At 37.1% G+C, this 12,371-nt stretch overlaps 1 protein-coding gene across 5 annotated transcripts in view; it reads left to right on the top strand.

The window, feature by feature from the left end:
* dync2h1 (dynein cytoplasmic 2 heavy chain 1) overlaps positions 1–12,371 on the top strand; it is a 102,667-nt gene that overhangs the window by 2,686 nt on the left and 87,610 nt on the right. For all 5 annotated transcript variants that reach the window (XM_067507137.1, XM_067507138.1, XM_067507136.1 and 2 more), the window contains exons 6-27: positions 732–876; positions 1,518–1,663; positions 1,848–1,934; positions 2,337–2,471; positions 3,075–3,188; positions 3,303–3,414; positions 4,284–4,408; positions 4,768–4,943; positions 5,157–5,352; positions 5,433–5,528; positions 5,736–5,897; positions 6,056–6,154; positions 6,359–6,498; positions 6,714–6,942; positions 7,136–7,263; positions 7,615–7,730; positions 8,027–8,154; positions 8,346–8,495; positions 8,743–8,948; positions 9,165–9,320; positions 10,976–11,090; positions 11,822–11,992. In XM_067507137.1, the coding sequence (XP_067363238.1) occupies positions 732–876; positions 1,518–1,663; positions 1,848–1,934; positions 2,337–2,471; positions 3,075–3,188; positions 3,303–3,414; positions 4,284–4,408; positions 4,768–4,943; positions 5,157–5,352; positions 5,433–5,528; positions 5,736–5,897; positions 6,056–6,154; positions 6,359–6,498; positions 6,714–6,942; positions 7,136–7,263; positions 7,615–7,730; positions 8,027–8,154; positions 8,346–8,495; positions 8,743–8,948; positions 9,165–9,320; positions 10,976–11,090; positions 11,822–11,992 (3,132 nt within the window). The remainder of the gene's footprint in view (positions 1–731; positions 877–1,517; positions 1,664–1,847; positions 1,935–2,336; positions 2,472–3,074; positions 3,189–3,302; positions 3,415–4,283; positions 4,409–4,767; positions 4,944–5,156; positions 5,353–5,432; positions 5,529–5,735; positions 5,898–6,055; positions 6,155–6,358; positions 6,499–6,713; positions 6,943–7,135; positions 7,264–7,614; positions 7,731–8,026; positions 8,155–8,345; positions 8,496–8,742; positions 8,949–9,164; positions 9,321–10,975; positions 11,091–11,821; positions 11,993–12,371) is intronic.

Genomic DNA, 12,371 nt, shown 5'->3' with positions numbered 1-12,371 from the left:
CAAAAGATTGTTTTGATTGTATTATTTTACTGTTCTGTAGTTGAGCAGATTAAGCCCTCTGCATTTCAGAAACATAACTTACTTGCCCTCTGTATGGTGCATGAACAACTCTCCACAGGCGGACTTAGTGACTTAACACACAAAGGCATTTGAGAGGTCTGCTTCTAATTCACTGTCGAATTATGTGATTTCTGGGATATCATTTATGATTTTCTTGTGGAAAGGTGGGTTGTCTGTGACTAGTTCATTGGATTCATAATTGGCCCATACATATTATTAAAGGAATTGGATCCAGAAATAAGGCAACATCAGGACATCGCTAGTAATGTAATGTAATTATTATTTTTTTAATTTTAAACTTTGTTGATATCCTATTACTTTGTATATGTACTGTATTATTATGTGTAACAGCTACTGCAACACACAAAATTCCCTTTAGGGATTAATTTAATATAAGATAATTAATAAAGTATATCTATCTAATATTTTTGGGAAATCATTGCCAAAAATAACCAATGACTCCACAGATATCTTGGTCAAAGAAAGATAGCACATCTTGGTATATTTTACACATTTTGAAAACCTTAAAATTGTGAGCTTCAACATGATTAAAAATACTGTTGTGACAACGATTAATATTGCTTTAGAAACTGATACTCTGAATTGCAGAGAGGGAGAAAGCTAAACTTTAAGTAACACTGAACTATGTGCCTCCTTTTTGTTTTTACCAGGTGTACACAGGTCTTGATGGCTTGTCTATGTCTGATGTTGTGGATCTGGTCGAACAGAGCAGGGACATTCTAGATGATGTTTGGAGACAGACTGATTTTGAGCCATATCCGGAAGCACGCATGGTTCGACTCATGGATGTTATCGGTAGGACTCTCTCACATTTGCACAAGCCAAAACAAGGAAATGAAATCAAACATTTGCTGATGGAGTTTTTCTCATATGTGGGTGAACGAGTATACATTTCAGATGAATTAAAGGATTTTGATGAAATGCAAAACTTTTGAGAATTGAAACCAGACTAACTTGGTTTTCCTAAGAACCTATCAGTATAATTTTAAGACTGTATATACACTCATTGGCCACATCATTAGGTACATCTGTCCAATCTAATACCATATACATAATAAATTATATTATTATATATAAAATTACTTTATATAATAAACTGATAATTATCAGTTTTTAAGTTGAAACTGTCAGAAAAGTAATTTTATATAATTCTACATCTTGTTTATTATTGAGGTCATAGTGGGAGGGGGTTCTAATGCTTTGAATGGCCAAAACACTGTAGGGATTGTACATGTTGATAACTAAATGTTGAAATGTTTGGCATTACAGTAATTCATATATTTTGTTAACTCAGTGTTACTGACATCCTACATTGCATCACAATCAACTATTTCAGCTGTCCTAGCTTTATGTGTAATTTTTCAATATATATTTTTTTAGATGACAATTACGTTGTCTTTTGATTTTGTATTGATTTATATATATGTGTGTTTAAGGAGGAGCCTTGGGAAGATATGTCCAGAGGAAACTGAGCGGTATTAAAATTTTTGAGGAGCCGTTCGTATCTGTAAAGGAGAATCTGAGAACAGGTGCTGCTATCTGTGAGCAGTGGGTGGTAGCCTGTGAGCATCTGACTGGGCAGGTACGGAGGAGTTCAAAACTTGTTCACAAAGTTGTTTAAAAATAACCTTTAACATTTTTCTTATGATTAAATAGCTCAGTTAATAATTTAAACTCAAATTTTGACATAATCTATTCGTATTTTGTAAAAAGCAAGTGGAAATTGTTATAATTTGATACATGATAAACATATTTAATTTTCCCAGGTGTGGAAGAGACAGGTACTCCACCCATGGAAGGGAAACAAGCACTGCCCACAAACCCTTTCATGTCTTGCAAAGAGACTTAATGAGGTAAGATATTGTTTTGCATGACATTGTGTGTTCAGAATACACCTGCTGCATACTTTTTAATGGTTTTCCTTGTTCCTGTGGAATTTTGTTGAATGCGTCTTTTAATACCAAAAAAGGAATAAAATGTGAATCATAAATGGTTTATAAAGAGACCTTTTTATGAAGAGATCTTTCTGTGAAGATTTGGCATTTTTCTCTGAATGTTTACATCCAAGTGTGTTTATTTGCCACACCTATGGACGTTTCTATTATTCTTAAACTTCTACAGATAAATGTAACGTGTTTGACATTATTCATATGCACAGTATCTTAGTGTTGCAGTGGAAAATGTCATATAAAACTTGTAAGTCATCAGTCTTGTAAGGAAATACAAACAATAAAAAACCTCTCCCTGTTTATCAGGTGGTGACTCTGCGTGTGGTTCATGAGAAACTGCTGCACTTGCTACCTGGAGGGAAGCAGCAGGCTCTCACTGCAGATCGTGTGTTTGAACCTTTTTCTGGACTCAACCCTCTGCATTACAACCCCTACACTGAAGTTAGTTGTAGTGACTGCATGTATACTATATGTGTGTTACTGTGTGAGAGAATTTTAAAATGATCCTGTTTGAAATTAAATCTGATTTGACCCACTCGAGTGTATTTCTGTTCTGCTCTGCGTCTTTCTCTGTCTTGCTGACTAAACTCACCATAACCAAGACTGTGAGCTGCATTTTGCCTCCTAAATTGCCTTACAGTTTTTCCCACTACATTAAGTAAATAGTGTGATAACTTAAAGATAATGTATTAAGGCTGTGTGAATCGTTGTGTATTTATTTCATTGTCAGTGGATGGGTTGTACATTGTTATGATGACAAATGTCTCATTGCATAAAATATTGTAGCTCATAATAATGAGAAATCTTGTAATAGGCAGAAACTGTTGTCTCAGAAAAGCTTGAAAATTGTCTTGTTATAACAAGAAAGTGTCGTTTAAAAATGAGAGTATCTTCTTATAATGTGAGAAATTAGAAATAATGAGAAAACTTTCTTTAATTTAATTTCATAGAAACACCCCTTTCTTACTGTACGTGTATGTGTGTGTATCCTCTGCATCCACATATTTTTTAGACTTAAAGTATGACTGTTGTATGTCCCTCTAGCCTCTTTGGAGAGCAGCAGTTGCTCAGTTTGAACGTCTAATGGCTCCATCAGAACGGGAGGTTGCTGGCAGACTAAAGAGCTACATTGCTGATGTGCAGGACAATCCACAACAGGTAGCGTTAACACACAACATGAGCTCAACTTGTAAAATATTTTGTATGGTTGTGTGTAAAAATGTGTTAACTTACTGTACTTTACCTGTGCACATTGATTTGTATGTTGTCTAGCTGTTGCAGGTTTTTCAAAAGCACAAGGAGTTAATCAAACGTCCCACCATCAGCAAAGAATTACAGTCAGAGAGAGAGAACCTACTGGCCATACTGTTGGACTACAACAAGGGTGCACAGTTCTGTCCTATTATTTTGTGTCTACTTATGATGTATCTTCTTCATCATATGCCTATTTATATTGGTGTTGTGTGCAAAGGTTTGCATCCTCTCATTTCGAAATGGCAAAAAGAGTAAAATTATTATTCTCTTAGGTTTGGGGTTAATTGGGTCATTACAGTGTAAGGGAATGTAAATATAAACCTATTCTTAATAAATATAGCTTGACAATGTGTTTTTTTTTTTTGTTTAAGACAAGAGCCAGCTCATGTGTTTAACTTTAGTCCAGCTACTGAATGGATTTATTATTAAAAACAATACAGCATTTGCCTAATGTACACAGCCATCACAGGCTTTGTCACATATTGTATTTTTTCACGCTATAAACTATTAAAAATGTCATGGGCGCTGTAGCTCAGTTGGTAAGGCAGTCATCCACAAACCACAGGGTCAGTGTATTGATCCCTGGTCCCAGCTATATGTCGAAGTGTCTCTGGGCAAGACACTGAACCCCTAACAGCCCATTCCCCTCCCCAGTTGTGCAGTGCAGGTCCAAGCAGGGTAGAAATTGGGTTGTTTTAAAAACAACAGCAATTTACTGTAATTTTGCCTGCTGATGTGGCCCACTTATGGATACATGGGTCATGAATGCAATTTAGGTATTTTAAAATTGTCCAATGGTCAAATTTAAGTGACAGACATGATGTATGTATTTTTAAATTTAATTTCAGGAATATTTGTATTATACTTGTCTGAGGTAGAGCCCACAATGCCAGACTTTGAAATCCCCTGGCTGGAACTAAATGATAATGTCTACAATTAATAGAAAACAGTTTTGACCTCCCCACTTTATTGTTTTTTTTAATTTGTTTTTTTTTTAAGGCCTCAAGATTGACTTTGAGTCTCGTTGTCATGGAGTCCCTGGAGAAAAGGCTGGGCCACTTATCTGCAGGAACCTTCCTGATGTGGTTAACAAAATTGTATGGGTCCGACAGCTCATACATAAGGTAACTGAGAGTGTATGTTTGTCTTATATTTAAAAGAAAAGAAAACAACGCTTTTTTTTACTGCGGACACTGGCAGATACTGGCTGCTTGATCTCATGAGCTGGGCTGCAAACTGCTTAGATCACCGCTGACTCACCTAGCAGAGTGGAAAGATTGGCATTGTGAGATCTGGGTCACGCTTAGAGTTTTTGGTTTTTCATTGATTTTTCACCCAAGAGAAACAAAATGAAACACTTCACATCTGATAATTAAACTGCTTTTAATAATATGACTAAATAAATGATTCATATCACAATGAAAACAATAGTGTGTAGTAATATAGGTTTCTTTTTATTTCTGTTGTGGCATTCTTTCATTAGGTGGAGGACTCTGTCCGCATAGCTGAGGCTCTACTTTCAGAGCTGTCTGGATTTAAAGGTTTCCTCCATTTCTCTGATGACCTACTGGAAGTTCTCAGGGCATATGAACAAGAACAGTTTGAGGACTGGTCAAGAGATATACTTTCTGCACTGTCTGACTCAAAGTCACAGATCAGGTTGGGAGCACTGGACATTGTGTCCCTAAATAACGAAACTACTATCTTTACTAGCTACACAGAATTTCACCTTAATTACAGTTTTTTTATTAAACTCTTTAATTAGTGAATGTGCAGTATACGTCACCTTTACCATCATTACCTTATTTAAGGGTGCTCGTTGGATTGGAAGCTATATATCTTTCTCCACTGTGACTCTCTTCCTCTGCATAGTCTTCAAGCCAACAACCGTGTGATGGACCTGGACCATGTGGATGGCAGACTGAAGATTCAGTACTCAGAGAGACTGATCAGTTTGCTTAGGGAGGTCAGGCAGCTCTCTGCTCTGGGCTTTCCCATTCCTGCCAAGATTCAACAGGCTTCTAATACTGCAGACAAATTCTACAGACAAGCCATTGTCCTAAAACAGGTTATATTTTTTCCTCATTTATTTATTTTATTGTAGTTTGTCTCACACTGAAATTATAACAAAGTATAACCACATTGTAGGTGGCCCATTTTTACAACACCATTGATCAGCAGATGATTCCCTCTCAGAGACCTATGATGCTTAGCCATGCTCTGGCCTTTGAACAGGTTATTAAGGTATGCAGAACTGGTTTCACTTTCATTGCTTTGCATGTTAAATACTGGCAATAGTTATTTTTCTTATAAGCTTTAAATGTTAAAAGGCAATTAGAAGCTGGCTTGTTTTATGTCAAACCCAACAACATTTATTCCAGCATGATACGTATTACCTGTTGTGCATTTCATATCTTAGACAATGATTTCCTTTATGTTTTTCTTTGCAAGAATCCTCATTCTCAGTCAAAGGAATCGGGAGGTAAAGTGCAGATCACCTGGGACAACCCCAAGGAGTTGGAAGTTTACATTGCCAAGCTGCAGTCTGTTGCTGAGAAACTCTCTACTGAAAACAGGAAGTTGCGCAAATGGCACACCGACTTCACTGACAAGGTTGAAGCTTGCAGTTATATTTTAACCTCAGAGATTTTACTATATGAATAAATAGAGAGGTTAAATAATCTTTTCACATTTATTGATAACAAAAGAGGAGTGACTTAAGTCTTAACGTATTGTATTTATTTGTGAAACCCTGTGGATACATTTCTCAGGTGGTGACACTGATGAATGTGGACTTACTAAAACATAAGCAGCAGTGGAAGGATGGCCTTCAGGACCTACGTACTGGCTTTGCCACTCTGGAGGCTCAGGTATTGAATACAGCTAGAAGTGTGCAGTAAGTGTAAGTAGCTGATGTGATTTCAACCACATATTCTAAAACATAAATAATTTTAATTATTTTTTACTTTTGTGCAAAAAATACGAGACAACACAATAGGCCACTGAAGAGATCTGACACGTTTTCTTATCATTTTCGGACCAAAGTCAAAGCTAATCATTGTATATGCATATAGGGCTTCCGGTCTGATGACATGCGAGCATGGCGTCAGCATTGGAACCATCAGCTGTACAAAGCTCTTGAACACCAATACCAGACGGGACTGGAAGCTCTGAACAAAAACCTGCCTGAAATACATGTGGACCTCACCTTCAAGTCAGTACACACACTTTCAATTGTCCAACTTCCTGTCTTACTTTTGCTGGGGTTGCCATGTTTTCTCAACCTTTTAATTGTTACACTCGGTCAGGACAATTTCTCTCGTTGCTAGATGTCTTTCTGTTTCTCTCATCTACAAAGACATTACTGATTTGTGTAGATCACAGAATAAAATGTACCTCTTTCATTTCTCCTGTCCTTCTTGAGAACAGGCAAGGCCGTTTGCAGTTCTGTCCCCCTTTTGAGGAAATACGAGCATGCTATTTCAGGGAGATGAAGCGATTCATCTCAATCCCAAACCAATTCAGAGGGGTCAGTGCCCAGGGGGAGGAGCTTATCTTCACCATCATGATTGATAGAAATGCTTCTGGGTTCCTCACCATCTTTAGCAAAGCCGAAGATCTTTTTAGCCGCCTGCAAGCTATACAACACAAGTTTAAGGTGCCTATACAGCTGATTTTTATATATTTCATGATTATGACCATCTTCTAAAAAACCTGTATAATGATAAGAAATAATCTTCTCATTACATGTGGTTTCTGAAACAGACTAATTTATAATTTGGAACTGTATGCAGCACACAACCTGACTGTGATTGTATACGAAAATGTGCACGCTTCTGTTTGTGTTACAGGAGTGGGTGGTTCTGGGCAAGGTGGATTTAGAGAAGTTAGTCGAGAAGAATTTGAACTCGGTTCAGGACTGGGAGAAAAACTTCAAGGCCTTGAAAGCCCGGGGGAAAGAATCAGAACGTCTGCCCAGGTGTCAAACATACAGTAATAAACTCACGTATAATGTGATTGGCCATCACGGTTTACAGAGTTAAGAGCTAATGATTAATACAACTTGGTCTGCTGTAACTCTAGCACTAAGGAACAAACATTAATCTCAAGTTGTCGAAGTCTGTACATTCCTGACTAAAAATCTTTACCAACATCTCTCTATGTATCAGCTTTAATAGACATCTTAGAATTCTTTAGCCATTTGTAGCTGACATTTTATTTCTGATGGAAGAATTAAATTCACCTCTTCCATTAACAAAAGTCCATATAGTTTACGAATACCATAACAATTTAACTACAAGCACTGATATCACATTTTTGCCTCTGATAGTCAGGAGAAGGTAGACTGTATCACCGTCAACTGTGAGCCAGTAAAATCCATAATTGAGCACCTGATCCAGAGGCTGTTTGATATGCTGCTCTTATCACTCAGGAAGTCCGTACAAGGTAAATGTTTCCATTAACATTCAGTTCAGTTTCTATTAATTTTTTGTGTAATGATAAGTATAATCTAACTGAACTCACATGGTTCACTCTTTTGCAGTATTAAAAAGATTTTACAGTTTGCGATATGTGTATTTTACACCAATCACAAGCCAACTGTATTTTTCCCTATTGCTTTCTCTGCCTTCTCTTAATTTCATTGTTTTTCATTATTCCTGTCCAATGACATCCCCTTTACTTTTAATCTCCCTTTCCTTTTCTGTTTCTCTTCATTGCATAACCTTCTCCCTTCCTTTTAGGCCACATACAGACCATAGACTGTTTCGTGTCAGAGTCAATGGAGGCTTTGTTCACTCGACCAGAAAGCATGGAGGATATTGCTACAGCTGTTGGCAAATATAGCCAGATACTAGCTCGTAAACCTGAAGTAAGATGTACTCCTAAACTCTGGCTAGGAACTTTGTTGTATAATAGCAGTGACAGGTCTCACTTACCCCTAATTTTCTAGCTGCACTGTAGTTTTACAAGTGTGTGTAACTTTTCCTACATCAATTTGGAGCTTTCGCTTATAAATGAAAATCTAATAACTAACAGCTAAAACTTCTGAATTTACCTCAGATCCTACCTCAGTTCCAGTATGCTGAGGAGAAGAACCACCTGCTGCGAGCAGTGGCTGGGGGAGGCCTGGACTCATTGTCCTCTTTAAGAGCGAAGTGGGATAAACTAGAACTTGTCATGGAGAGTCACCAGCTCATGATCAAGGAACAGGTGACGTAATCTCACAAACGCACACATGTTGGATCACTGTAAAAAACAAACAAAAACTTCATTATGACTTCCAAATGCAGTCATCCAGTTCTACTTAATTTTTTTCATACTCTAAAGTCTGCCACATCATTTTCTTTTTCTGTTATTTTTTTTTTTTTTTTTAGTTCATTTACCCCTATAATGCTATATTTCTGTCTCTGGCTGTGTTTTACGCTACTCTCTTTGTCTTCCCTTGTTCGTTCTCTAGGTGGAGGTAATGCGTAGTAATGCTGCTGATCGTATTGATGTCTACAGAGCAGATCTAGAGCGGTTCAAGGCCCGCTGGGACCAGCTGAAGCCTAAAGACGAAATGCTGGAGACAGGTGATCATGCTGCCCTTTTGTCATGCCTCCAGAGCATCAGGGACAAGCAACAAGAGTTCCAAGAGTTAGAGGTTGTACGCAGTAAACTTCTGTAAGTTATTTTATTTTACTAAATTTATTGTGACTTATTACAAATAAAATATATTTATTCCATTCATTTATTTAGAATGTACTGTCATTAGATAAAATATGCTGAAAGACAGAAAATAGCCTTAATAAATGTTTTCAGTTAATGTGATTATAGAAAATAAACTTTATCTCTAGACTATATCCATAAGTTGACTAATAATCCCCCCCCTCTCCTCAGTGAGGACTGTGTCTATTTTCATCTGGAAGCTCCAGATTTCTCTCTGGCAGAAGAGACAAAAAGAGATATGGAGGAGTACAGCCAGATGTGGGGTCTGTATGAAGAGTGGCAAAAAGGCTTCAGAGAAAAGGCCAAGGAGGACTGGATCACATTCAGGTAGCGGGTCAAGTTTAGTCCTGTTGCTGATACAGATGTAATAATTCAAAATGTTGTTTCTTGTTTGTTTGTTGTTGTCAAAAAGTTTGTTCACGGTACTCTACTGGTGGCATCGGATTGGGAATGCAGTGTGTTTTATCTCTGAAGCAGGGTCATAAAATCCAACTTACAGTTCTCCTTTCAGCCAAGAGGTGTCGCAAAATTGCTTCCTAATGAATCAGAGTGTCTGTGGATGCAAAAAGCTTCTTTGTGAAGACAAGTTTTAAATCTGATCTATCAGACAGTTGCTGTCATAATGATGTAGTGGACATAAGATTTCCTAAACATCTGAATGGCAGAAAAATGTAAAATAATTTTGTAGGGAACATTTGACCCCAACCACCTCCCACTACTGTCAATGAGCTGTCATTATCAGACTATTTCTATTTAACATTCATTGAATGTGGCATCCACCTATGTACGTGCTGCATTAGTTTATCTACTATGGAAACTGGTCAAATGTGTGTAGAATTGTTAGATCGGCCATTATAGTGCGACTGGTGCAGGAGGTAAAGCAGTCGTCCGGCATTGGTTTGATTCCCGTCTCCTCTGGCCACCTGTTGAAGTGTGTGTGTGTTCATTCCCTATGACTGTAGGCCAGCTGCACTGCAGCTCCTCCACTGGAGTGTGAGTGATTGTGAGTGTGAATGGGTGAATGAGAAGCAGTGTAAAGCTCTATGGTTACCAGTAGGTAGAAAAGTGTTTTATAAGTTTTAAGTAACCAATTTTTTTTAAGAAGGTAAAGAGTGGCAGGGTAAAAAGAGACATAATCACCATGAAGTATTGCCTCCTTGTTTAAATTTATTCACTTCACGCTGTGTATAGATCCTCTGCCTCTTTTCTCTCATTTGTCCCCGCCTGTCTGTCAGCTGGTATTAAATAACATTACTATTTCCACATACAGTAGGGTACTGTGTGCCCAGCATGTAGTTCAGTATTATTTGAGATGCTTCTCAACATTAATATAATCATGAAAAATAATTGGAAACTATTTATACAGAATGATTGCTGGTAAGTAAACTACCAGTGCAATCTGTTGCCTGTGTTGGATTTTTTTTATTTATCATGTGTTATTAACCAATCAGACATGTGAGAGACGGGCAAGTCTCTACCTATCAAATCCACACCTTGTCCAAGTGAGATGGATGTGATCACAGACTTAATGACTTACTAAAGGTAAGTCTAAGTTACTAAAAGTGCAAATCCATTTAAAATTTGGTCGAGAAGTACATTTACGACTCTTGTTTATAATGCAAACTTTGCACTGTGCATCCAGAGCTCTTGATTAGTGAGAGCCAAACTAGACACTAGACAGTTTGTAGGTGACTTCAGGAAGAAGTGAAACTCAAGTCTCCCATGTGAAAGAGCTTCATACTTAAAGCATACCATCGTGTCTGAGCAGAACACCACTTACGGATGATATGCTTTAATCACATGCCATGCTACAGCACAAAAGACGGGCATCTGCCATTTGAGTGGCCAGTTCATACTGCAGAGACAGACGCTTTGAATGCCTAAATCTGTTAAACTTATTATTTACTTGGAATTGTTTTTATTTTATGCCATTACTGTGTATTCAGTTCTCTATTAACACATATGTGCATGTTACTTTACAGGAGTAAGACATATGAGTTTGAGGAGTTTCTGTTTACGTGGCAGGACAGACTTAGGAAGCTTGAACAGCCCACTGCCCTGTCTGTGAAATTACAAGGAGAAGTGGACAAATATAAGGTAAACAGTAGTACATGTAGAGGAAAAATACAGTATATTAAGGTCTTCTTTTTTATCTTTAGCAGTGCTTATGTTTTCCATTGTTTACTGCACTCAACAATACAAATGTTTTGGACTGTATAATGACTTTTAAATGTTTCTTAAAGCCTATTAATTTGGTCAAATAGATAACCTTTACAATTTTCTCTACAATTTCCCCTCCTTTACTGCTCCCTTTGTATTGTTTAAAATACATATTTACAGGCCAACGGGGAAAAGGGCAAGGAGGAACAATTGTGCTAGTGTAGTGTCATCTCTCTGGCAGTTGATGTTGTTCAATTTCCCTGTCTAGTGCCCTGTCTTTACCTGTTTGCCAAGTAAAGGTTCATATTTTCATGACAGAAAAAACAAAACAATGTTTAACCAATTTCCAAGTGTTAACTTATCCAAAGAATTAATGACTATGTGTTTTTTTTGTGGAAAGACAGAGAACTCGTATTATACATTTTGGTCCACATGACATAACAATCGAAAATGTAGAAAACAGCAGACGATTGTAATGATATTTATGTCTTTGATTGGTTCAAAAGAATAAGAAATTGCTTATATAATGTGCACAAATTACTAGATGAAATGAGTGATGTTAAACAAGTAATTTTGAGAATTTTATTTCTGAAATGTAATTAAGTAACCACGATAAACTGTATTTTGAAAATTTTTTATACACCACTATTTTCTATCTGTATGTCTAGAACATGGTGCCAGTGTTGAAGTACGTGCGTGGAGAGCACCTGTCTCAGGACCACTGGTTAGACATGTTCCGGTTGCTGGGTCTGCCAAGAGGGACCACCTTAGAGAGACTTACCTTCAATGACCTCCTAAATGTGGCAAACACCATCATAGAAAAGGCCTTGGAACTCAAGGTTGTACACACATACTCATAACAAATATATGTATAGACACACAGTTCTTTGAATGGCTCACTTTTCCTTTTATCTTTTTGGGTGGGGGATGATATCTTGTGTGTAAAATATTTTGGTTTTAAACCACCAGTATTACAATAATATTACATTTTTACATTGCTGTCCTGATTTTTATGCATTTAACTGCATACAACATAGAATATAGAATTTGAGAATTATATTTATATCAAAGATGCTCAGTGTTTATAGTGAATTGTGAAAACAGGTTTCTGCTGGTGTTATACACAAACCTTTTTAGCAACCTGACAGCATCTTGTGGTTTGTGTTTTGTGTTTGCCAAATTTTCTGTTTGAATTTGTGTTTTGGATTATGTTTTTGA

The sequence above is a fragment of the Channa argus genome, chromosome 6 (genome assembly GCF_033026475.1).
Source record: "Channa argus isolate prfri chromosome 6, Channa argus male v1.0, whole genome shotgun sequence".
Lineage (NCBI taxonomy): Eukaryota > Metazoa > Chordata > Actinopteri > Anabantiformes > Channidae > Channa > Channa argus.
The sequence above is the reverse complement of the archived record's forward strand: the minus strand, read 5'-3'. Positions and strand labels throughout refer to the sequence as shown.